A 22,819-nucleotide genomic window follows, 5' to 3' on the forward strand; every position below is an offset into this window, starting at 1 on the left:
ATGTGGACATGGGCCCCCAGCCCTGCAACCCCACCAAGGTCCACAGCGGCCAACCTGCTGCTACCAGGAGCTGAAGTCCCCAAAACCCCGACTGGGCTTCTTCTTGGACATGGGGACAGTGGCACTGGTTGAGGGCTCTTCCTCTGCCGCTCGCTTCCTGGGAAGAGAAGAAGCCGCTGGGAGCCCACACCCTCCCTCGGCCCCTCCTGACTTGTCTGTGTCTCCATACGGCCCTCCTAGTGTAGGCCCAACCCCTCCCACCTGCTGCTCCCACGTTCCCCTGAATTTGATCTCTTCCACCCACAGAGGCCCCGGCCAGGCCTTCAGAGGCAGTCCCTCGGCTGCAGAGGCCACACAGCACAAGCCCACACCCAGGACCAGTGCCCCTCTGGGTCTGACCCTCAGACCTCAGTCAGCCCTAGGAAACACCATGGAAAACAGGGAGGCCAGCCCCGCCGCACTCACGTGGCTGCTGGGTTGATGTACTTGCCCACACCCTGGCGGAAGGTCTGGGGGCCCTGGCTCCCTGCCTGGGGCTGGCTGCTCTTCACTTTGGTCTCCGGGGCCACCTCGAGCTGTGTCTTCCGCTCCTGGGCGATCTGTGGCACAACAGGGCGGTGGCTAACCAGCAGCACCTCGGGCAGGACAGATGCTAGGCTTGGGGTGGAAAAGTGCACTGGCCCAGACCCTCCTAGGTGGTGGCATCGTGTCCCCTCACCTGGGCATCGGCCTCCTCATAGGGGTCCACGAACACCGTAGTGGCATCGATGCGGATCTCCTCCTAGCAGCAAAGGGGGCTCAGTGCGCGGCAGGTCCTCCCCCCGCCTGCCTGGCCCCCAGCCGCCACGCCCCACCTCCCTGGGCACAGACCTTAGGGCGGTCAGTTTTGGGGTCACTCTCCACATTCTCCATGGCTGTCAGTACGTCAAAGCCCCCAACAACCCTGCAGCAGGGAGACAGAGGCGGGTCTGCATGTGCTCAAGGAGGGCACCCCCACAGCTGAGCCCCCAAGGCATGTGGGAAGAGGGGCTGAGAGCCCCGAAGCTGGCCTGGTGGTCCTCGGGCAGCAGCCAGGAAGGCGATGAGAGGGAGTGGCAAGGGCGGGGTCGGCTGACCACGGCCCTGGGCATATCCAGCTGGGTTTTCTTCTGTTTTTTTTTATTCCCCCCACCCACAGGAAAAATAGGAGTCACAAAACGTGGCTTGTGCTCTCCCTGCTGGTTTGGTAAATAGAGTTCCACTTGGCCAGAACCACATCACCTGTGTCCACCCTGTTTCGTGCTGCTTCCACACAGCTTGGTGGGCGTCAGAGACCACGCAGCCCACAATGCTGGAAAGACCCCTGGACTAGAGGGTGAAGGGAGCTGGGCATGGCCAGGCTTGCGAGTGGCACGCCATTGGGTCTGAGACAGGGCAGCGGCCAGGCCACGCAGGGGCGAGTTTCCTCCTCTCCTGAGCCCAGTGGGTCTAGAGAGCCAGACTTCCCTGGCACATGGAGCACCCTCCATCGCAGCTCTGCATAGCCTCAACCCCCAGCAGTGACGGCAGCATGGTACATGACTCAGGTCCACGAAAAAGGCAGTGAGGAGGCCTCAGGTGGGGAAGGAACCCACCTAGCCCACTGATCCCCCAGGCTTCACACAGCCGCTTCCCTTACCGTCCAAAGATGGTGTGCTTCTTATCCAGGTAGGCACAGGAGCGAAACGTGATGAAGCTGGGGAGGAGGGTTGGATGGTTAGGGAGAGCATGGCACCTTCTGCACCTGGCCTGCCTAAGTGCACACCAGGAGCTGCCCACCCTCTACAGCCGGCTCTGGGAACCTGCAGCTTCCACGGACGCATGTGTGCACGTGGCTCCCTGCTGCTGCCCACCAGGGCAGGTCATTAGCCCCCAAGGCTGCCCAGGGGACCCTGGACCTCTAGCTGTCCCCAGGTCTTCCTGCTGCCCCGGCTGCTGCCCACTGCCTGTCAGGTGGTCCCTGTGCCCAGAACCAGGTTGGCCATACAGCTCTGTGGGAGGTGGCTGGGACGAGGGGACACCTGGAAAACCAGAGCCAGCCCCGTGCCATCAAGGGACCTGTCGAAGGACTGAGGAGAAAGGAGGCAACAAAGCCAGAACAGGAATCAAGGGATTAAGAAACGTGGGTAACATAAATAAATAAACATGGACCAAGAAAATGCTCAGGTGGTCCAAGCACAGTGGCTGACGCCTGTAATCCCAGCACTTTGGGAGGCCAAGGTGGGCGGATCACAAGGTCAGGAGATCGAGACCATGCTGGCTAACATGGTGAAACCCCATCTCTACTAAAAATACAAAAAATTAGCCGGGCATGTGGCAGGTGCCTGTAGTCCCAGCTACTAGGGAGGCTAAGGCAGGAGAATGGCATGAACCTGGGAGGTGGAGCTTGCAGTGAGCCGAGATCGCGCCACTGCACTCCAGCCTAGGGGACAGAACGAGACTGTCTCAAAGAAAAAAAAAAAAAGACTGTCAGGATGAAAGAGAACACGACAGACCCCAGCTGTGAGCCTTCAAAAAGCCCTCAGGGCAGAGCCAGAGAGGCTGAAAAGAAAACGATGGAAGACACTGGGTGGGTCCCAGCGCCAGCGGCACGCACTCCCCAGGGTGGTGCAGGCAGGCACAGCCCACAGCTCGCCTGGTGAGACACAGGACTTAACCTCCACTGCATCGAACATGCACCCCCCAGCCACGCAGGGACATGCTCCTGAGCACACCAAGTCTGACCACACCCAAGGCCACCAGACAAGTGTCCACAGATGTGACATCTGCAACGGTGCAGACCTGAGCTCTGACCTGCAAGCGGTTCTCTCTCTCGCTGATTTCTAACACAGTGAAGGAAACTAGAAGCAGAATTAAACTCAGATAAGAGAAAAGTAAAAGAACCATCTCGAGGCAAGCTCCTCCTAGAAAATCTTTTTTTTCTTTTTGAGACGGAGTCTCGCTCTGTCACCCAGGCTGGATGGAATGCAGTGGCGGGATCTCGGCTCAATGCAAGCTCTGCCTCCTGGGTTCACGCCATTCTCCTGCCTCAGCCTCCCGAGTAGCTGGGACTACAGGTGCCCGCCACCACGCCCAGCTAATTTTCTGTATTTTTAGTAGAGATGGGGTTTCACCGTGTTAGCCAGGATGGTCCCGATCTCCTGACCTCCTGATCCGCCTGCCTCAGCCTCCCAAAGTGCTGGGATTACAGGCGTGAGCCACCACGCCCAGCCTCCTCCTGGAAAATCTTTAATTACAAGAATCACAAAAGGGAAAACAAAGCTGTAACAAATTAAAGTCTAATGATCTTTGAATACAGTAAAATAGGAAAACCTTTGGCAACAGTTGTCCAAGAAAGCACAAACTACTACTAGAAATAAGAAGAGAAGGCCGAGCGTGGTGGCTCACGCCTGTAATCTCAGCACTTTAGGAGGCTGAGGCGGGTGGATCACCTGAGGTCAGGAGTTGGAGACTAGGCTGACCAACATGGTGAAACCCTGTCTCTACTAAAAGTACAAAAAATTAGCCTGGCGTGGTGGTGGGCGTCTGTAATCCCAGGAGAACCTCTTGAACTCGGGAGGTAGAGGTTGCAGTGAGCCGAGATCCCGCCATTGCACTCCAGCCTGGGCGACAAGAGTGAAACTCCATCTCAAAAAAAAAAAAAGAAGAGAAGGTGGCAACTGATCTGTCGGCAGTTTCACAGGCTGGTTAAGCCAAAGAGAAATAAAAAATAATAAAATGATTCCCTGCCCTGGCCCCTGCCAAACAACAAAAACCACGCACCCAACCTACTTGAAAATAACGAACAGTCCTAGGCAATCCTTGGCTGAGAAGAAATTGAAAGGGAAGCTATCAACAACCAGCAAGCAGTGAAGAGGGAACGTGCACCCTCAAAATGACAGACGCGGCTATCAGAAGCAGACATGGATTAAAGTGAAGAAGGAGGAAAAGCACCATGAAGAAGCAAAGACAGAAACTGAAAACAATTACACAGGAAGTGAAAACAGACAAACCCTTCAAAGACCACTAAAGGGACTGAGGAATGGAAAGTGTGATTAGGAATGAAAAAAAAAAAAAAGCTCAGCACAGCGAGGCCAAGAGAATACCAGCCTTCATGGAAACAAGTGCCCGTTAACCCTGAAATGAAAGCCCCAAGGAAGTGGCACGAATGGCTGCCAGCTGCCTTTGCCCAGCTGTTAACCACAGCTAACTCCAGTGTGATTTTTTTTTTTTTCCAGACAGGGTCTCACTGCTGCCCAGGATAGAGTGCAGTGGCGCGATCCTAGCTCACTGCAGCTTTGACTTCCCAGGCTCAGATGATCCCCCCACCTCACCCTCCCAAGTAGCTGGGACTACAGGCGCACGCCACCATGCCCCGCTAATTTTTTTTATTTTTTGTAGAGATCGGGTTTTGCCATGTTGCCCAGGCTGGTCTCGAATTCCTGGGCTCAGGCAATCCACCTACCTCAGCCTCCCAAAGTGCTGGGATTACAGGTGTGAGCCACCGCGCCCGACCACCCCTGTGATTTTAACCATTCCAGGCCACAAAGCCACAGCCACCCCTGCTCGTAACATGCAGGGGCCACACCTGTCACAGCAAAACGTGCTGGAGCCAGTCCACACAACCACGACCACGTGTGACAAGACAGTGAGCTGGCGGAAGGCCACAGCGAAGCCACAACAGGCCAGGGTTCACCCCAGAATGCCATGGAGACACCCGTCCACTCTGGCCTTGTAGTGGCCACATCCACAATTCCCGGGAGGACCAGAAAAAGCACAGAATCATCATAATAGATGCTAAGAAAGAAACCTCTAGAAAGTCAGCCACCCTCCTAAAAAACAGCCCAACGACAAATGTTCTGAGAAGGCAAAACAGTGATTTCTGTGGAGCACAGCAAGACGCCCACTTCCTCCCCCCTCATCAGGCCCACGGTGACGTGACGGTGACGTGACTGATGTGCACACCAAGGAAGCAGAGAGCAGGCCAGCTTTTGGTGATAAGCATGACTATCTAGAAAACCCAAAAAACTCTTAAAAACTTTTGAATTGTAAGAGAATTTGTTAAAGTGGCTAGATATAAAATGAACGGTAGTTTTTCTCTACATGAGCAATGATCCCCAAAAGTTGGAAAAAAAAGTCCATTTACAAAAGTATCATGAACTATACAAAATCCTTAAGAGGTTGCTTTATCCCGGAAGTCACAGGACCCACGTGAAGAAAACGATTGAAAGACTGAAACGTAAAATCAGGCCACTGACTGGGGATGGAAAGGGCATCTCTGTTCTTCCACAATACAGGTATCCGGCCCCTGTGAGCATGGCCCTGCTGGCCCCCCATCCCCTGCCTCCTGCCACCAGCCTGCACACTGCTCCCCACATGCACCAGGGCCAGACTTCCTGTGTCTCTCCAGGCACCTCTCCCTGTCCAACCTGTGCCCTGCACAACCCCTCCCACACGCTGCTCTAGCACACTGACCTCCCCCAGCGCTGCCTGGCCACAGGCACCCACATGAATGCCTGGTCCCTATCAAGAGGCCCTTATGGACCTCCAGTAACTCATGACTTCTGGTCTCTCGAGGACACATCGGGTGTGGGCAGCTCTCCCTGCTGACTCACTCTGGGGACCCCCTTTTGAACGCAGGTGCACGTGCTTGGCCTAGGTGCGCTGTACACTGTCTGGGTTTGATTCAGAACCAGCACACCCTTCAGGGAGGGCCAAGAGGAAGAACCCGCAGGGAGTGCCAGCTCACCTCCCAAGCCACCCCAGCCAGCCCAGCTGACTCACAATTGAGACTTGTTGCTGTTGGGCCCCGAGTTGGCCATGCTGAGGATGCCGCGGCCCGTGTGCGAGAGGTTGGGCCGGAACTCATCTTTGAAGGGCTTCCCCCAGTATGACTCCCCACCTGGAAGAGAAAGGCCCACAGGAGCAGGAAAGCCTGGGCCCCAGCCGAGGCAGAACCAGAAAACTCATAGTCCCGAGGGGCATCAGGGCCTTGCTGAGCCCAGCCTGGGGCAGGGGCACTTGATAGGGTGGCCCCCAGCCCCACATCACCAACTCCTGGGTCCCTTGGAGGCCCCACGCCTCCAAACAGGCAGGCTGCTGCCCACTCACCCCAGCCCCGCCTGGGGCCTGCCCCAGGACAGGGATTAAAAAGTCAAGGCCACCATCATCATCACTCAAGCTATGGGAATACGGAGGTGGGGGGACCTGGACCCAAGCAGCTGCCAGGCTGAGGGGCTTGGAGAGGCTGCAGGAGGGAGGGCTGGCCTCGGTCTGAGGCGGACCCCAGGAGCCCAGGGAAGAGACCACACACTCCTGCCTCCTCTACCACGCAGGCCTCACAGCCACCTGGAAATGAGAAAACTGAGGGCCAGGCCTGAGGGGGCACAGCACTGATGGCTGCCAGTCGTTTCACCCTGGTCTAGCAGATTCCATGTCTGAGCTGTGCACAGCCCCTGCCCAGCTACCCCCTCATGCCCCATGGAGCAGCCAAGGTGCCAGAGAGGGACCCAGCACCAGTACCTACCCGTGCCTGTGCCTGTGGGGTCGCCCCCTTGGATCTGTGAAAACAAAAGCCAGTGAGCAAGTCACACCCTGAGACCCGAGGCCCACCACCTGCCTGACTGAAGGAGACCCCTCCTGCCAGATGGCTCCACACAGGGGCTGGGCTCTTGGTGATAATGAGGGGCCCTCCCAGCCACCTCCCTGTGAACCCAGTTCTGGATGGGCTGGGGCCTCGAGGGTCAGCCTGTGGGTTCCCCAACAGAGGATCACCGACTGGACTCATCCTGGCCACCGTGGGATGGGCCAGGGCCCTGGGACGGGGCAGGGACAAGCCCACCCAGCCCCCGATGTCCCACCAAGCTCATCTGTGCAGCCAGTGACTTGCGTCACTCACCACAAAGTTCCGGATGGATCTGTGGAAGATGGTGCCATCGTAATAATGCTTCTTGCAAAGCCTGATGAAGTTTTCGCAGGTTTTTGGTGTCTGCAACATAGCCCCAATACTTGTATGAGGCAGAGAGCTGCCAAAGGCAGCTCACCACAGCCACAGGCTTTTTCTTTTCTTTTTTTTTTTTTTTGAGGTGGAGTCTTGCTGTTGCCCAGGCTGGAATGCTATGGCACGATCTTGGCTTACTGCAACCTCCGCCTCCTAGGTTCAAGACATTCTCCTGCCTCAGCCTCCCGAGTAGCCAGGACTACAGGCATGCACCACCACGCCTGGCTAATTTTTGTAGTTTTAGTAGAGACGGGGTTTCCCCATGTTGGCCAGGCTGGTCTTTAACACGTAGCAGAGTCAGCTGCCCGGCCACACTGGGCAAGGATGGACCCACAACACCAAGCAACAGGACCCATGCAGCCACACGGCCCAGAGTACAGTGCATGGGAGAAGTGTGGGCAGAGCAGCAGGTGCGGCCTGGCCCCTTCTCTGAGACACTGGCACCTGTGCACAGGCCATGCTGCCAACACGGCCCCCTAGGAAGGACACAGGGCACTGCTGCAGGTCCCGCCTAGTGACAGGCTGAATTTCCTACAACAAGCACATACCAGTGGCAGCCCTATATTTAAGACATGGCTGTTAAATGACCCAGAGATGACCTTGGGGCATGGGGAGGGGCTGGCCTCCACACCCACCAGGTCGCAGTGCAGCTCCAGGTTGAGGTCGCCCTTGTTGGTGTGCAGCCGCACGTAGCCCTTCTTCTTCACAAACTGGTAGCGCAGCACATCCTCGTCGATGGCAGCTACAAGCCGAGGTCCCAGCTCAGCCCCTGCCCTCACCTTGGGGCAGCCCCACCACGCCAGGCAGCACTGGCCTCAGACACACAGGCGGGGACTAGGCTCCAGCTCTGGGGAGAGCAGGGGAGCTGGAGGCCGAGGGTCTGCTTAGGCCACGTACAGGCTCACCCCAGCCTCATGGGGCTGGCAGGGGTTCAGCAGCTAAGAGGGGGAGGACTAGGGACTCAGGTGACAGTGGGAGCCCCTGACAGACCAAGAAAGTGGGAGTCAGGGAGCACACCCACCCCCTGCCACTTTTGGGTCACATGGCAGGTGGCTACAGAGGCAAAGGTGGCTACCTGCTTCATGTGTGGTCTCCGGGACCATCGCGGTGGAGGTGAAGGAAGCGCTGACCTTCCCTGTGGAATAGTGGGCCTGCCAAGGAAACCAGGGTGGCACCTCAGCAGTGCCATGGGAGGCAGGTGGGTGGGGACGTGTCGCTTGCCTAGAAGCCAACCACACGCCACCCCTGCCCCCCAGGCCCTGCTTGGTGCCTCTCCTCCAGGAGGGCCTCCCCAACCAGCAGGAGGAAGAAGCCAAGGCTAGGCCGAGCCAGGGGCCCCTGGCCTCAACTGGGTCCCGACTCATGATATCAGGTGAAACCCTGGAGATAAAATACCACACAGGACTGGCCACCTCAGGGTTAGGAGTGTATGGCTGACTTCTCATTTATTTTTATTTTAATTTTTTTATGAGACAAGGTCTTGCTCTGTACCCAGGCTGGAGTGCAGTGGTGTGTGATCCTGGTGCACTGCAGCCTCCGACTCCTGGGCTCAAGTGACCCTCCGACCTCAGCCTCCTGAGTAGCTGGGACGACAGGCGCATGCCACCACGCCTGGCTGATTTTTTGTAGTGATAAGGTCTCACTATGTTGTCCAACCTAGTCTTGAACTCCTGGCCTCAAGCAATCCTCCTGCCTCAGCCTCCCAAAATGCTGGGATTACAGGTGTGAGCCACCATGCCTGGCCTCATTTCTTTTTAAAAGTTTCAAACTTTCTACACTAAACACATTACATATTTAATCAGGGGTCGGGGAAAAGCCCCAATAAATGTTATTTTTTATCATAGAGGAAGAAAAAGGGGTTTCTCCCATCAGAAGAAAATACAAGCCAGGCACAGTGGCTCACACCTGTAATTCCAGCACTTTTGGAGGCCAAGGCAGGAGGATCTCACTTGAAGCCAGGAATTCAAGACCAGCTTAGACAACATAGCAAGATCCTGTTTCCAAAAAAAAAAAAAAAAAAGGTAATATATCAAAGTGCTAAGGGCAGTGTGTTAGAGGGGGTGACACACTGGACAACAAGCTTTCTTTTTCAAATTTTCCAGAATTTGAATAATTCTTTAAGAAGGAGAACTTCAGAGCTACCTGCCCATGTCTCTACACTCCCCCTAGCTCCAGATCCCCACGCTCTGCCTGAATAGGAGCAAGAAGCAAACACGACAGCCCCAGACAGGCAGCACCGTGCAGTCCCAGGCATGCCGTCCACCTCAGCACCGCAGCAGACCGTGAAACACCCCAACTCTCCCTGGCATGGCTTTAGGCCCCAGTGCACATCGGGCCCTGCCCTCCCAGCCACCACAGAACCACATGTGCCCACTCAACGTGCCTGCCCTGGCTACTGAGCTCAGGCTGGGACCACAGCACAAGGCAGACCTTCTGTGGCAGAGATCTCCCCTACATGCCCCCACATACGTACCTTGGTTCTTCAACGACCAGTGTGGACGTCAACCCCTCCCCTTCTGCCTTCTCAGATTCTATCTGCCTCAGGGCAGCCCCAGGGCTGTGCACTCAGAGCCATCAGGGGCACCACAGCTCTGGGGGATCCTGGCTGCCTCCCTGCCGTGTACCCCAGGCCCCCATGAGCCCCTTTCCCAGGACCACTCCAAGAGGCCATGAGATGGGCAGGGAGACGGGGCTTGGGCTTGGCCGAGTGCCCTCCGCCACTCACAGCGTTCAGCTTGTCCACTTTCTTCTTCTCCGGGGCCTTCATGGTGGCTGCCAGAATCTCATCCCCTTTGAATTCCTTGTAGAGCTCCTGCAGGGTCTCTCGGGTCTCGGCATTTGTATTTTTCAGATAATAAGACGGGTCCTGTTTGGCCTTCTCTTCATCTACAAAACAGTAGCATGGCCCTGAGCTGCCGAACCCCCCAGTAGCCTCCCCACACACATGTGCTGGGGACACAGATCTAGAATAGGCCAGGGTCGTCCAGCCATGGCGCAGGCACCGTGCCACTGCCAGCCACAGAATGCCACAGTGCCCCGCTACAGGCCTGAAGGGCTCCCCAGGCAGTTCACAAGGGTCTCAGGATGGACTTCAGGTTGATTTATATATTTTATACTTATCTGTATATTCTAATCTTTTTAGAGTATGCGCTTTGCTTTTTTTTTGGAGATGGAGTCTCGCTCTGTCGTCCAGGCTGGAGTACAGTGGCGTGATCTGAGCTCACTGCAAGCTCTACCTCCTGGGTTCACACCATTCTCCTGCCTCAGCCTCCTGAGTAGCTGGGACTACAGGTGCCCGCCACCACGCCCAGCTAATTTTTTTGTATTTTTAGTAAAGACAGGGTTTCACCATGTTACCCAGGATGGTCTCAATCTTGTAACCTCGTGATCCACCTGTCTCGGCCTCCCAGAGTGCTGGGATTACAGGCATGAGCCACCACGCCCGGCCTTTTTTTTGAGACAGGGTCTAGCTCTGTCGCCCCAGCTAGAAAGCAGTTGCAAGATCTCAGCTCACTGTAGCCTCCACCTCTTGGGCTCAATCGATTCTCCTGCCTCAGCCCCCCAAGTAGCTGGGGCTACAGGCGCGCCAACTACATCCAGCTAATTTTTCTATTTTTTTGTAGAGACGGGGTGTCCCCATGTTGCCCAGGCTGGTCTTGAACTCTTGAGCTCAAGCGATCCGCCTGCCTTGGCCTCCCAAAGTGCTGGGATTGCAGGCATAAGCCACCACACCCAGTTGCTTTGCTTCTGTAATTTTAAAGGTTATTTTTATTTAAAATAATAGAAGTGTTTGGGGGTCTTTCCAGATGTGAAATCACCCATTCTTGCCGACTCAGGAGGGTGCCTGCTGCCTACTGGGCCTTGGACAGCTGCCCACTCTGTGGCAACGGGCTGGCATCCCTGTGCAGAGAGTACAGACATGGCCCAGCCCCAACCCTGACCTCAGGCTCTCCTGACTCAAATCTCCCCCAGTTCACGTTCTCAGCCTCCCTAAAACCTGTTCATACAATGCTCACGAAGTGCCCAGGCCACTGCTCTGCAGCACAAGGCCGAGTGACCTCTGAACATGAGTCCTGCTGGCTCCTCCAAGGCTGCAGGACAGCCATCAGAGGCCAGGAAAACAGGAGGACCCCGTCACCCCACCACCTGCCCACTGACAGCACCGGCCAGTCTGCAGGGAGCAGGGGAACCTGAGCAGGTGTCCTGGCAGGGCAGCAAGTCTATCCTGCCCGTTGTTTCTGAGGCTGCAGTTGGCTCGGATTCTCTCAACACTGGTTCAGAAAATGCAGGGCCTGTCTGGGCTGGGACCCCCTGACCTCCAGGAAAGGGGGGCTTTACCCAGGGAGCACTGTCCCAGTTTCACCCAAAAGCCCCCTCACCTAGCCCAGCCCCTAGGTGTACATACCTGGGTCTATTATTTTCATGTTATTCTTCACATGATAGAAGTTAGAGACATTGAACTTGTCCAAATTGGTGGGGTCCTGTGGCAAAAAGAGAATGCCCGGCAGAGTGAACCCAGCCTGCGGCCAAATGGCAGCCACTGCAGCAAAGGACAGCCAGCTGTCAGAGGTACGGAAGAGGCCAGGGCTACACTGAGGTTGGAGGAGTCGAGCAGGGCATGACGGAGGAGGTGGTCTGCCCCAGGCAGGGCAGCAAACAGGGGCAGGGACAGGGACACAGCCTCGTTAGCTGCTGGCTGAGCTGTGACCTTCCTCCAGGCACATGGCTAACGAGCATTCGTCGCTGTTAGGGAGCTATCGGACCGGAACGTGGGCAGCCGTGGGCCAACCTCTGGTTAGAATGGGACAAGCCACAAAGGTGACTGACTCAGCAGGCCACGCTCCAGCCAGCACCTGCTTTTCTAAGTCAGTGTTTTTCATTAATTCACTTGGGGTTCTCTGACACCTGCAGGGAGGGAGCCCTGTGCCAGGTACAGGGTCTTTGCAGAGCTCATGCCAGCTCTTGCCCTCGAGGCGCCGAAGCAGAGCCAGGCCTGCAGAGTGGCCATTCAGATGCCTCAGGTGGCTTTGAGGACAGATATGAGGGGCCCTGACATGCGGGTAGGGGATCGGGGAGGAGATGTAAGAGCTAGACTGAGGAGGCAGCCCTGTAGAGGCCTGGGCTGGCTGCAGGTGCTGAAGGCAGCTGGGGCAGGCAGGCAGGAGACACTCACCTGGAGGGTGATGATGTCCTGCCGGGAGAAGGGCTCGTCAGTCAGCAGGTCCCGGAAGTTCTTGGCCTTGATATTTAGCTGTTCCACTGCCTATAGCCAGGAGGAAGTGGTTTTACAATGCCTGCCCCAAGCCTTGGCACAAGGGACTGCAAGCAGGGAGGCCTGGAGCTGGCCCTGACCATGGCACGATTTGAGAGGCGTGAGGAATGAGAGAGACAGCAGTGTACACCCCACTGGCTGAAAGCAGTGGCTCCCACAAAGGCGGAGCTGGCTGGGCCTCAGACGATGAGCCAGTTCACTCTGGCAGCAACCTTCCTGCAGGAAGCTCTTGTCTGCACACTGATCAGCAAAAAGACTCAGCGAGTCACCCACCCACTTGCTGCAGGCCTCGCCAAGCTCCTCCCATGCACAGGTATGCTGCCAGGCCCCCGTGGGCAGGGGCTGTGCACACAAGATGCCTGCACCCCTGGGGTGCGGTCTAGCAGAGCCCTCACTCCACTAACGAGGACTGACCATGCCAGTTTGTGCAGGCTTCTGGCAAGAAGTGGCCCCCAAGGCCCCTGGAGCAGCGCTGGCCACCTACACCCCACAAACGTCCAGGTGCAGGATTGAAAATGGCGCAAAGGTCGGCTTTCCTGCCATGTGGGGCCTGCCCCGCCTCACCCCTGAGAGGAGGACCCATGTGTGAACATGGCTGCCTCCTCTCTCCCTATACCCACTCCCTGCCAGAACTCCTCCAGGGGACAGCTCCCTCCCGGGGGCAAGTGGCTCCATCCAGATCTGGGGCGAGCACTCCCCTCACAGCCCTAGAGGCCTGTCCTCAGAACATGGGTGCCTTCCCAGCACCTGGGCTTTGCTGAAGACACAGGAGGATCTCTTGGGGTTTAAGGGTCCCTGCTGGGCAGCCAGGACTGCCTGGATTCCGAAGGATGCACCTCCCCCAACCCTTTTTTTGACCTGCCTGAAAATGGGGAGGCTGCACTGCCAGAGCTTTGCTAGATGACCATGCCTGTGGCTGTGACTGTAAACCCCATGAGGACAGGCCATACCCGTAGCACACAGCCCAGCCAGTGTATACTAGGAACACACAGTAGAGATCTCCCCAGCGCTGCCTCCAGGCCCTGGTGCGAGGACACACCTCATAGGCGTAGACGTTGCCGGTTGTCCTCACAGCCACGATGTGGGTGTTGTTGGTGAACACAGTAAACAGCACTGGGCAGTGGTACTTCCCTAGAGAGAAGGCACACACAGGGAGGCCAGTCACCTCTGCGGGCTGTGAACTTCCCAATGAGGACCGCAGCGGGCCAGGGCAGGACAGAACTCGGCCAAAGTCAGCGATGGGAGGAGGTGGAACCCCATGTCAGCTGCCAAAGCAGGGAACCATGGGGACAGCTGCTCACCCCCTCAAGCCCTTCCACACCGTTAGGAAACTCCTATTCATCCTGCAAGACCCAATCCCTGCATCGTCTTCCTCAGATCCTCCAGCCCACCCCTGGGTGATCACCATGCTAGCCTCCTCCTCCTACTGAAGTTGGCCCTCGGCAGGAAACAACCCATGCTCCAGCCCTGACAAGCTCTACCTCCTCTCGCCCACATCCCCCGCCAGCCCCCTGGTCAGCTCTTCCTTCAGAACCACCCATCCCCTTGCCTGCCTACTGTCTTTTTTTTGTTTTGCTTTTTTTTTTTTTTTTTTTTTTGAGTTGGAGTTTCGCTCTGTCACCCAGGCTGGAGTGCAGTGGCGCAATCTCGGCTCACTGCAAGCTCCGCCTCCCTGGTTCACGCCATTCTCCTGCCTCAGCCTCCCGAGTAGCTGGGACTACAGGCACCTGCCACCACGCCCAGCTAACTTTTCCGTATTTTTAGTAGAGATGGGGTTTCACCATGTTAGCCAGGATGGTTTCGATCTCCTGACCTCATGATCTGCCCACCTCGGCCTCCCAAAGTGCTGGGATTACAGGTGTGAGCCACTGCACCCGGCCTTGTTTTGCTCTGTTTTGAGAGGGAGTCTTGCTCTGTCACCCAGGCTGAGGTGCAGTAGTGCAATCTTGGCTCACTGCAACCTCCATATCCTGGGTTCCAGCGATTCTGCTGCCTCAGCCTCCCGGGTAGCTGAGACTACAGGCATGCGTGCGTCACCATGTACGACTAATTTTTGTATTTTTAGTAGAGACAGTGTTTCACCACGTTGGCCAGACGGGTCTCGAACTCCTGACCTCAAGTCATCCGCCTGCCTCAGCCTTTCAAAGTGCTGGCATTACAGGCATGAGCCACTGCACCTGGCTTTGGTTACTGTCTCTCTGCCTGTAAGTCCCCACCCAGTGGCCAGGGGCCCTGTCAAAGAAGTGCCCACTTGTGGGGATAAAAAAGTAAGTGCAGTAGGAGGACTCAGAGACATCAACCACATGTATTTGTGGGAACTTTTTCTTTTTTTTTTTTTTTGAGACAGAGTCTTGCCCTGTCGCCCAGGTTGGAGTGCAGTGGCATGATCTCCTCGGCTCACTGCAAGCTCCGCCTCCCGGGTTCACGCCATTCTCCTGACTCAGCCTCCCGAGTAGCTGGGACTGCAGGCACCCGCCACCATGCCCGGCTAATTTTTTGTATTTTTTTTAGTAGAGACGGGGTTTCACCTTGTTAGCCAGGATGGTCTCGATCTCCTGACCTCGTGATCCGCCCGCCTTGGCCTCCCAAAGTGCTGGAATTACAGGCGTGAGCCACCGCACCTGGCCTTGTGGGGACTTTTTCTTTAAAAAAATCCTGATTTGAGGCCAAGTTAGAGCCTCAAGTTAGTTAGAGCCTCAAGTTAGAGGTGGCTCACACCTCCAGTCCCAGTGCTTTGGGAGGCCAAGGTGGGAGGATTGCTTGAGGTCAGGAGTTTGAGACAAGCCTGGGCGATAGGCTGAGACCCTGTTTTTTTGTTTTTTGTTTTTCGAGACAGGGTCTAGATCTTTCACCCAGGCTGGAGTGCAGTGGCGCAATCGCAGCTCACTGCAGTCTCAACTTCCCAAGCTCCAATAATCCTCCCATCTCAGCCTCCCAAGTAGCGGGACTACAGGTGCGCTCAACCACACTGGCTAATTTTTAGGTTTCGTTTTGTAGAGACAAGGTCTCATTATGTTGCCCAGGCTGGTCTTGAACTCCTGGGCTCAAGCCATCCTCCCACCTTGGTCTCCCAAAGTGCTGAGATTGCAGGCATAAACCATGGTGCCAGCTGGTTTTTTTGGTGTGGGGATGCTGAGGCGGGAGGATCACTTGAGCCCAGGACTTCAAGACCAGCCTGGGTGACATAGGGAAACCTCATCTCTACAAAAATAAAAATTAAAAAAGTAGCTGGGGCTGGGCGCGGTGGCTCACGCCTGTAATCCCAGCACTTTCAGAGGCAGAGGCGGGTGGATCACCTGAGGTCGGGAGTTTGAGACCAGCCTGACCAACATGGAGAAACCCTGTCTCTACTAAAAATACAAAATTAGCCAGGTGTGATGGCACATCCCTGTAATCCCAGCTACTCGGGAGGCTGAGGCAGGAGAATCGCTTGAACCCAAGAGGCGGAGGTTGCAGTGAGCCGAGATCACGCCATTGCACTCCAGCCTGGGCAACAAGACCGAAACTCCGTCTCAAAAAAACAAAAAAATTGGCTGGGCATGGTAGTACATGCCTGTGGTCCCATCTGCTTGGGAGACTGAGGTGGAAGGAGCACCTGCTCCTGGGAGGTCGAAGCAACAGTGGGCTCTGATCATGCCACTACACTCCAGCCTGGGCAACAGGGCAAGACCATGTCTCAAAAACAAACAAACAAAAATCCTTCTGATGTGAAAACTATTTTTTAAATTGGGGCTTCAGCATCATGCAAGGGGGTACTGGTGGGAGCAAAGACAGAACTGCACAGATGGGAGACGGGGCTGGAGTTGGTGATGGGCACAGGGGAGGCGCATCACACCTCCTCTCTCCACTTTCACGCACAGGGAATTCCAATTAACAAAGAAACAGGCGGGCACAGTGGCTCACGCCTGTAATCCCAGCACTTTGGGAGGCTGAGGCAGGTGGATCACTTGAGCCCAGGAGTTCGAGACCAGCCTGGCCAACATGGTGAAACCCTGTCTCCACAAAAAACACAAAAATTAGCTGGGTGCAGTGGTAGTGCCTGTAGTCCCAGCTACTTGGGAGGCTGAGGTGGGAGGATTTCTTGAGCCCAGGAGGGAGAGGTTGCAGTGAGCTGAGACTGTGCCACTGCATTCCAGCCTGGGTGACAGAGACCCCGTTTCAAAAGAAAAAAGGAAACAAAACAAAAGAAGCTGACTGCCAGGTCAAAGTTTAAAAAAAAAAAAAAAAGGCCGGACCTCATTCCTCCCTCAGTGGCTCCCATCTTGGAGCAGAAGCCCAAGTCCTCCTGTGGCTCCCAGGCCCCACAGGACTGCTCTGCACCCCATCCCCACCCCTGACCTGTGTCACCACATCCCCTGCTTCCACCGCCAGCACACGCTGTTCCAGCCACGTTGGACTCCCAGCTGGGCACAGACACCCTTGAGTGTGTGCCCACCTCAGGGTCTTTGCACTGGCTGTGCCATCGGCCTGGCCCTGCACTCCCCTGAGGCCCACACGGCTCTCCCTCCCTGCAGCGGGTCAGGGCAGCCCTCTCCCCTCCCCCTGCTGTGCTCTCCACACACAAGCAGCCTCTGGCACACCCTGCTGAGCTGCTCTCTGGTGTTCTCCCCTACCAGAATGCACGCTCCTCTCATTCAGGAGAGACGCAGCCTGTTGTGCTCTCTGCACGTGGCAGGCACTCAACAAATACTTGCTGAATGAGAGACACACACACACACTGCTGATCACAGAAGGGGAGGCAGCCCACCCTCAGCCACCAGGGTGGAGCGCCATGTCCTCCACCGATGTCAATGACATGCTGGGGTTCACCCATTCATTCACCTGCAAATGCTGCACCGACTGGGGACCGGGCTCTGGGCTCAGATAAGCGGGGCAAAAGGGCCTTGGCCTCAGGTGCTACAGCATCTCCCTGGAATGCATGCACCAGTGAGCAAGGACAACCCCTAAACCATGGCATCTCCATGGGCAAAAGACCTGGGCTAGAACCTAGCACAAGATCACCACCTGGGCAGGGGTGGGCTGCACAACTCATTCAGGCCTCTGGCCACAAGAACAGCGGGAGGTGTGTAACAGGCATGAAGCAGGAGCCGCAGCACTGAGCTGGGCTCTATGAGCCGTGGCAAAGAAAAGCCTAGCCCAAGAGCTACTGGACAAATCCCTCCAGACCACCCACATTCCCTACCTAGCCGCTGCCCTGGTTCTGAGCATGAGCAACTTCTGCCTCCAACAACAAACAGACCACAGCCTCAGCCAGAAGGGGCCCATGCCCTGCAGATCCAACTGTGCCCACTAGCAGCTTACAATGGCCCGATCGCCTTTGTGGGAAGTTCCCAACACCACAAGTTCTGCCCCCACCCTCCCCCAGCTTAAAACTACCCAGACCTTTGAGAAGAAATCCTGTGACACCTTTTTTTTTGAGACAGTCTCGCTCTGTTGCCAGGCTGAAGTGCAGTGGCACCATCTTGACTCACTGCAACCTCTGCCTCCTGGGTTCAAGAGATTCTCCTGCCTCAGCCTCCCGAGTAGCTGGGACTACAGGTGCCTGCCACCACTCCCGGCTAATTTTTGTATTTTTAGTAGAAACAGGGTTTTACCATGTTGGCCAGGATGGTCTCGATCTCTTGACCTCGTGAACCATCTGCCTCGGCCTCCCAAACTGCTGGGTTTACAGGCGTGAGCCACTGCACCCGGCCCTGTGACACTTTTTGTGGAATTAAAAGCAGGTGTCTAGCTTGGTCAGAAAGCAATGACTGATTCCGTATGAAAACTGGTGAGAGCTGGGTCTGCAGGCCAAGCCCAGAGTTGGCTGTGATAGTTCCACTCACCCTCACTGTTCTTGGAAAAGTTCAGCTTGATCAGGGACCTCCCGTCCAGCTTCTGGAAGAAGCACAGTTAATAATTAATGATAATGAATAAGTAACTGATGCACAGAGATGCTGGCGTCAGACAGAGACAGGCAGGAAAAGTCTCTGACTAGCCAACCCTATGCAGCTCTGGACAAAAGGGAAGGCCCCAAGACCCTGCAAGGACCTCATGGGGGCTGCAGGATGGCGTCGGGCGGTTGTGTTTATGTGGCACCCCCACCACACTCTGAGAAGAGCCGTCACGGGTGACCCAGAGCAGGAGGACCAGGCCACAGGGTGGTGGTGTGTGTTATACTTCTGTAGGGTTTGGACGTCTTTATGGTGAGCACAGATTACTTCTAAAATTAAAAAGTGAACATATTTCTTCAGCTAGAGTGGTGGGACACACAGACAGAGTCCCTCTCTGTCACCAGGCTGGAGTACAGCGGCACCATCTCAGCTCACTGCAACCTCCCACTCCCTGGTTCAAGTGATTCTCCTGCCTCAGCCTCCCGAGTAGCTAGGACTACCGACACACACCACCACACCAGGCTAATCTCCTGACCTCATGATCTGCCCACCTCAGCCTCCCAAAGTGCTCTGTCATATGAATATTTAAGAAAAACAAAACATTAAAAGTGGGGAGAAAGTAAGAAATACACCCCAATGCTAAGAATGGTTGTGTTGGGAAGATTGGACTCTATTTTCTGTTTCTGGATGTTTTTTTCTTTCTTCTTATTTCCCCCACTCCAGGTAGCAGGTAACGTTTCCAGTTTCTGTGGTGTGTCTGCAGTGCAGCTCTTCCGCAGCAAACTTTCCCATAAAACAAAGTCTGGACAACCGGAGGTGGGAACTGCTGGGGGTGGGGCTGTGGGGAGACCCTGGAAGGGAGGCAGAGCTATGTGCTGCTGGGGAGCACCTCACTCAAGGCCATAACCCAGCAGCTGCTACCACCTGGTGTGGGCTGGGCCCAGCTATGCCTACCCAGGCCCAGGGGAGACGCAGGGGGAGCCTCCTGGGGCTGGGCCCTAAGCTGGCAGCAGGTCCTTAAGCTGCCCTCCCTGCCCTCCGTGGGCCCTGCCTGCTGCTGGCCAATCCAACTGACCACATCTGCTCCTCCAACCACCTTCGTTCCTTCCTTTGTCATTCAACTACCCCCATCTCCCTACATCACTACAGGTGTGGAGGAGACCACCAGAGGGCCAGCAGGGTCCCTATTCAGACACAGGACCTAAGCAGAGAGACTCCCCCACACAACAGGCTCCTCCTGAGCCCCCAAAAGTCACATGGGCGAGCCAGCCCTTGACCCAGGAACTCTCCTCAGAGGTTTGGCTAGCAAGGCTCTGCTGACACCCATAGGTCTGGCCAAGCAAGCACACAGCAAGGTCCCTTCCAGAGCAGGCCAAGGGAGAGGTGCAGGCACAGGATAAAGACGTGTAGGGCGCTCCTGCAGACTCACCCCAACATGATGCCTGGAACAAAGAAATGGCCACACCTCCCTCATGTAAGCCCTAACAGCGTGGCTAACTGCCAGAACATACTTTGTGGGTATGAGGGCCAGCACAATCGACAAGTTTGGGAACCCCAAAGAGTACCTGTGAAGCAAAACACCCAAAGTAGCAAAATGCACCCCAGCTGCAACCAAATGACAGAATCCACTGGGACAGCAGGGGCCATGAGGGCAGCTGTGGACAGGAAAACCCCACCTACCCCTACCTCGCCACCAGGTTGCTCCCTGAGGCAGACACCCAGCCACACAGGGAACAGGCAGGCAGTAGGGACCCCTGCTGAGAACAGCAACAGAGAATGACTTCCCAGACTGGGGCACGGACCTTGGGGGAAGCCCCTGGGATCCAATGTGGCTCCCAGCAGCAGACATCACAGAAACACAGTCTTCAAGTGACAAAGACCAAGGAAGAAGAGTGCCCTCCCTAAGGAGGCGAGGCCACAAGCCCCCGACCCAAGCATCTGAAAGAGAAAAGCCACGCGCTTTAGTAGCTGGTCCAAGAACACTCAAAACCAGCCACCTGGCCAAGTTCCCCTTGTATTGGAGAGCAGGGAAGCCTTGGAGGAGCACCAACTCCATCTAGAAAGAGTCCCCAGAACCCTGCAGCCCCCAGAACGTCACAAGGGCCAGAAGAGCTGAGACAGATGGGCTGCCAGCTTCTCCTGCTGGCCTGGTAGGGAGGGTCATATTGTCCAGGGAGCTCCCTCCCAGCAGCTCCAGCACAAGGAGCCCGCTCGAGTCCTGACCCTCCGTCTCGCACAGTTTGAGCTCTTGCCCCAGGCCACAGGAAAGAGGTGCAGGAATACATGCAAGTAACTCCTACAGGAAGGGCAAGGTCACTAGTAAAATACACTAAATCTCCCTCGGAACCAGGCTGCATAATGTCCCCACAAAACTGATGCTCACTGGGAACCTGTGAATGTGGCCTGATTTGGATATAATCAAGGGTTTATATAGGGTCTTTGTAGATAGAATCAAGTTAAGATGAGGTCATACTGGATCACAGCTATGGCCCAAGAAAAGACATGCACGTATATACATGTGCACAGGCAGGAAGCATTTCCGGAAAAGAACAGGTGTGGGGAGAGGAGAAGACTGTCCCTCCTCACTGGGCCTCATGAACGGTTCTCTCCCATGTTCCTGTGTTCATGAAAACCACCAGAACAAAAGGAGAAGTGAGAGGATAGCATTCACTAGCATCACTGAAACTCCTGCATAGCCACCTACCTCTCCATTGCTGGGGTTGGTCCCGTACTTCTTAAGCCATGGAACAATGTTCCTGAAAGGAAGAGAGAACAGAAAGTATCACCAGGGTGCTTAGGCACCACGTGGTAACAACACTGTGGTCTTGCAGGGCTGCTTCCAGGTTAGAGGCCTGTGAAGGGGTCTTGCTTCACTTTAGGAGAGAAGAGCTCCTCATCTTGTCTCAGGAAGTTGGGGGATATTTGTGGATACATAGGTTTCAAAATATGTTCAGGGTTATTACTGCAGTTACATATAAACAACAAAAAATACAAGTGAAAACGAGTAAGTAAATAGTTTGGGTTTTTTTCCTTTGAGACAAGGTTTCGCCTTGTCACTCAGGCTGGAGTGCAGTGTTTCAATCATGGCTCACTGCAGCCTCCAACCCCTGGGGCTCAAGCGATCCTCCCACCTCAGCCTTCCAAGTAGCTGGGACTACAGGTGCACACCACCATGGCTGGCTAATTTTTGTACTTTTTTGTAGACACAGGTTCTCACCATGTTGCCTAGGCTGGTCTCAAACTCCTGGGTTCAAGAGATCCTCCTGCCTCAGCCTCCCAAAGTGCTAGGACTACGGACATAAGCCACCACTCCCTGTCATAAATGTTGATACATCTGTACAATTAAATACTAAGCTAGCACCAAAAACTATAGTTTCAAGCCAGACATAGTGGTGTGTGCCTGAAATCTCAGCTACTCACGAGGCTGAGGTGGAAGGATTGCTTCAGCGCAGGAGTTCAAGACCAGCCTGGGCAACACAGTGAGACCCTGTCTCAAATAAAAAAAGGAAAAGAAAAAAGAAAAATTATACTTTCAGAGAATTCTGAATCACACGGGGAAAAAAGCTCTCATCACAACCAAGTGAATAAATAGATCCACACAGTGTTACCTGTCAACACTTCACAGTGTTCACGGTGTTATCTCAATCATGTTACTACAATTAAGTTCAGAAAAAATTAGCATATTTACAGTGGTTATCTTGGATAGTGGGACTGTGGTAAAATTTTCTTTTCCTAAAATAAAGCTAAAATTTCCTAAAAATTCATTTTCAGGCCAGGTGCAGTGGCTTATGCCTGTAATCCCAGCACTTTGGGAGGCCAAGGCAGGAGGGGCACTTGAGGCCTGGAAGTCAAGACCAGACCGGGCAACATAGCAAGAGCCCACCTCTACTAAAAAAAATTTTTTTTGTTTTGAGATGGAGTCTCCCTCTGTCGCCGAGGCTAGAGTTCAGTGGTGCAATCTCGGCTCACTGCAAGCTCCGTCTCTCGGGTTCACGCCATTCTCTTGCCTCAGCCTCTCGAGTAGCTGGGACTACAGGTGCACACCACCACGCCCGGCTAATTTTTTTGTATTTTTTTAGTAGAGACGGAGTTTCACCATGTTAGCCAGGATGGTCTCGATCTCCTGACCTCGTGATCTGCCCGCCTCAGCCTTCCAAAGTGCTGGGATTACAGGCGTGAGCCACCACCTCTACTAAAAATTTTAAAAATTAGGCTGGGAGCGGTGGCTCACATCTGTAATCCCAGCACTTTGGGAGGCCAAGGTGGGTGGATAACAAGGTCAGGAGATGAAGACCATCCTGGCGAACGTGGTGAAACCCCGTTTCTACTAAAAATACAAAAATTATCCAGGCGTGGTGGCGCACACCTGTAGTCCCAGCTACTCAGGAGGCTGAGGCAGGAGAATCATTTGAACCCAGGAGGTGGAGGTTGCAGTGAGCCAAGACCATGCCATTGCACTCCAGCCTGGCCTGGGTGACAGAGTAAGACTGTCTTAAAAAAAAAAAAAAGAAAAAAGAAAAGAGCCTGAAACATGAAAAAAATTACAGAAGCATATGCTGGAGTGCAAATTTGGGCATAATGCTTCCAAATACTGCACGCAAAAGGTACACGCCGTAATTACGGCTCTGCTTTCATAAAGTAAAAATATGCAGTTCATTACCATTCTAAAACAGGTCA

General features: G+C 54.9%; 1 protein-coding gene across 2 annotated transcripts in view; it reads right to left on the bottom strand.

Annotated features, from left to right (window-relative positions):
- The window catches only part of PPIL2 (peptidylprolyl isomerase like 2), a 31,008-nt gene that overhangs the window by 2,670 nt on the left and 5,519 nt on the right, over window positions 1-22,819 (bottom strand). For both annotated transcript variants that reach the window (XM_054469063.2, XM_054469064.2), the window contains exons 5-20: window positions 20,847-20,898; window positions 18,095-18,146; window positions 13,309-13,400; window positions 12,171-12,260; window positions 11,403-11,478; window positions 9,723-9,883; window positions 8,073-8,148; window positions 7,633-7,739; window positions 6,896-6,985; window positions 6,524-6,557; window positions 5,782-5,899; window positions 1,658-1,714; window positions 871-943; window positions 719-781; window positions 466-599; window positions 55-157 (exon numbers count right to left, since the gene is read on the bottom strand). In XM_054469063.2, the coding sequence (XP_054325038.1) occupies window positions 61-157; window positions 466-599; window positions 719-781; window positions 871-943; window positions 1,658-1,714; window positions 5,782-5,899; window positions 6,524-6,557; window positions 6,896-6,985; window positions 7,633-7,739; window positions 8,073-8,148; window positions 9,723-9,883; window positions 11,403-11,478; window positions 12,171-12,260; window positions 13,309-13,400; window positions 18,095-18,146; window positions 20,847-20,898 (1,372 nt within the window). In that variant the 3' untranslated portion in view covers window positions 55-60. The remainder of the gene's footprint in view (window positions 1-54; window positions 158-465; window positions 600-718; window positions 782-870; window positions 944-1,657; window positions 1,715-5,781; window positions 5,900-6,523; window positions 6,558-6,895; window positions 6,986-7,632; window positions 7,740-8,072; window positions 8,149-9,722; window positions 9,884-11,402; window positions 11,479-12,170; window positions 12,261-13,308; window positions 13,401-18,094; window positions 18,147-20,846; window positions 20,899-22,819) is intronic.

This window comes from Pongo pygmaeus, chromosome 23 (genome assembly GCF_028885625.2).
Source record: "Pongo pygmaeus isolate AG05252 chromosome 23, NHGRI_mPonPyg2-v2.0_pri, whole genome shotgun sequence".
Taxonomy (NCBI): Eukaryota; Metazoa; Chordata; class Mammalia; order Primates; family Hominidae; genus Pongo; species Pongo pygmaeus.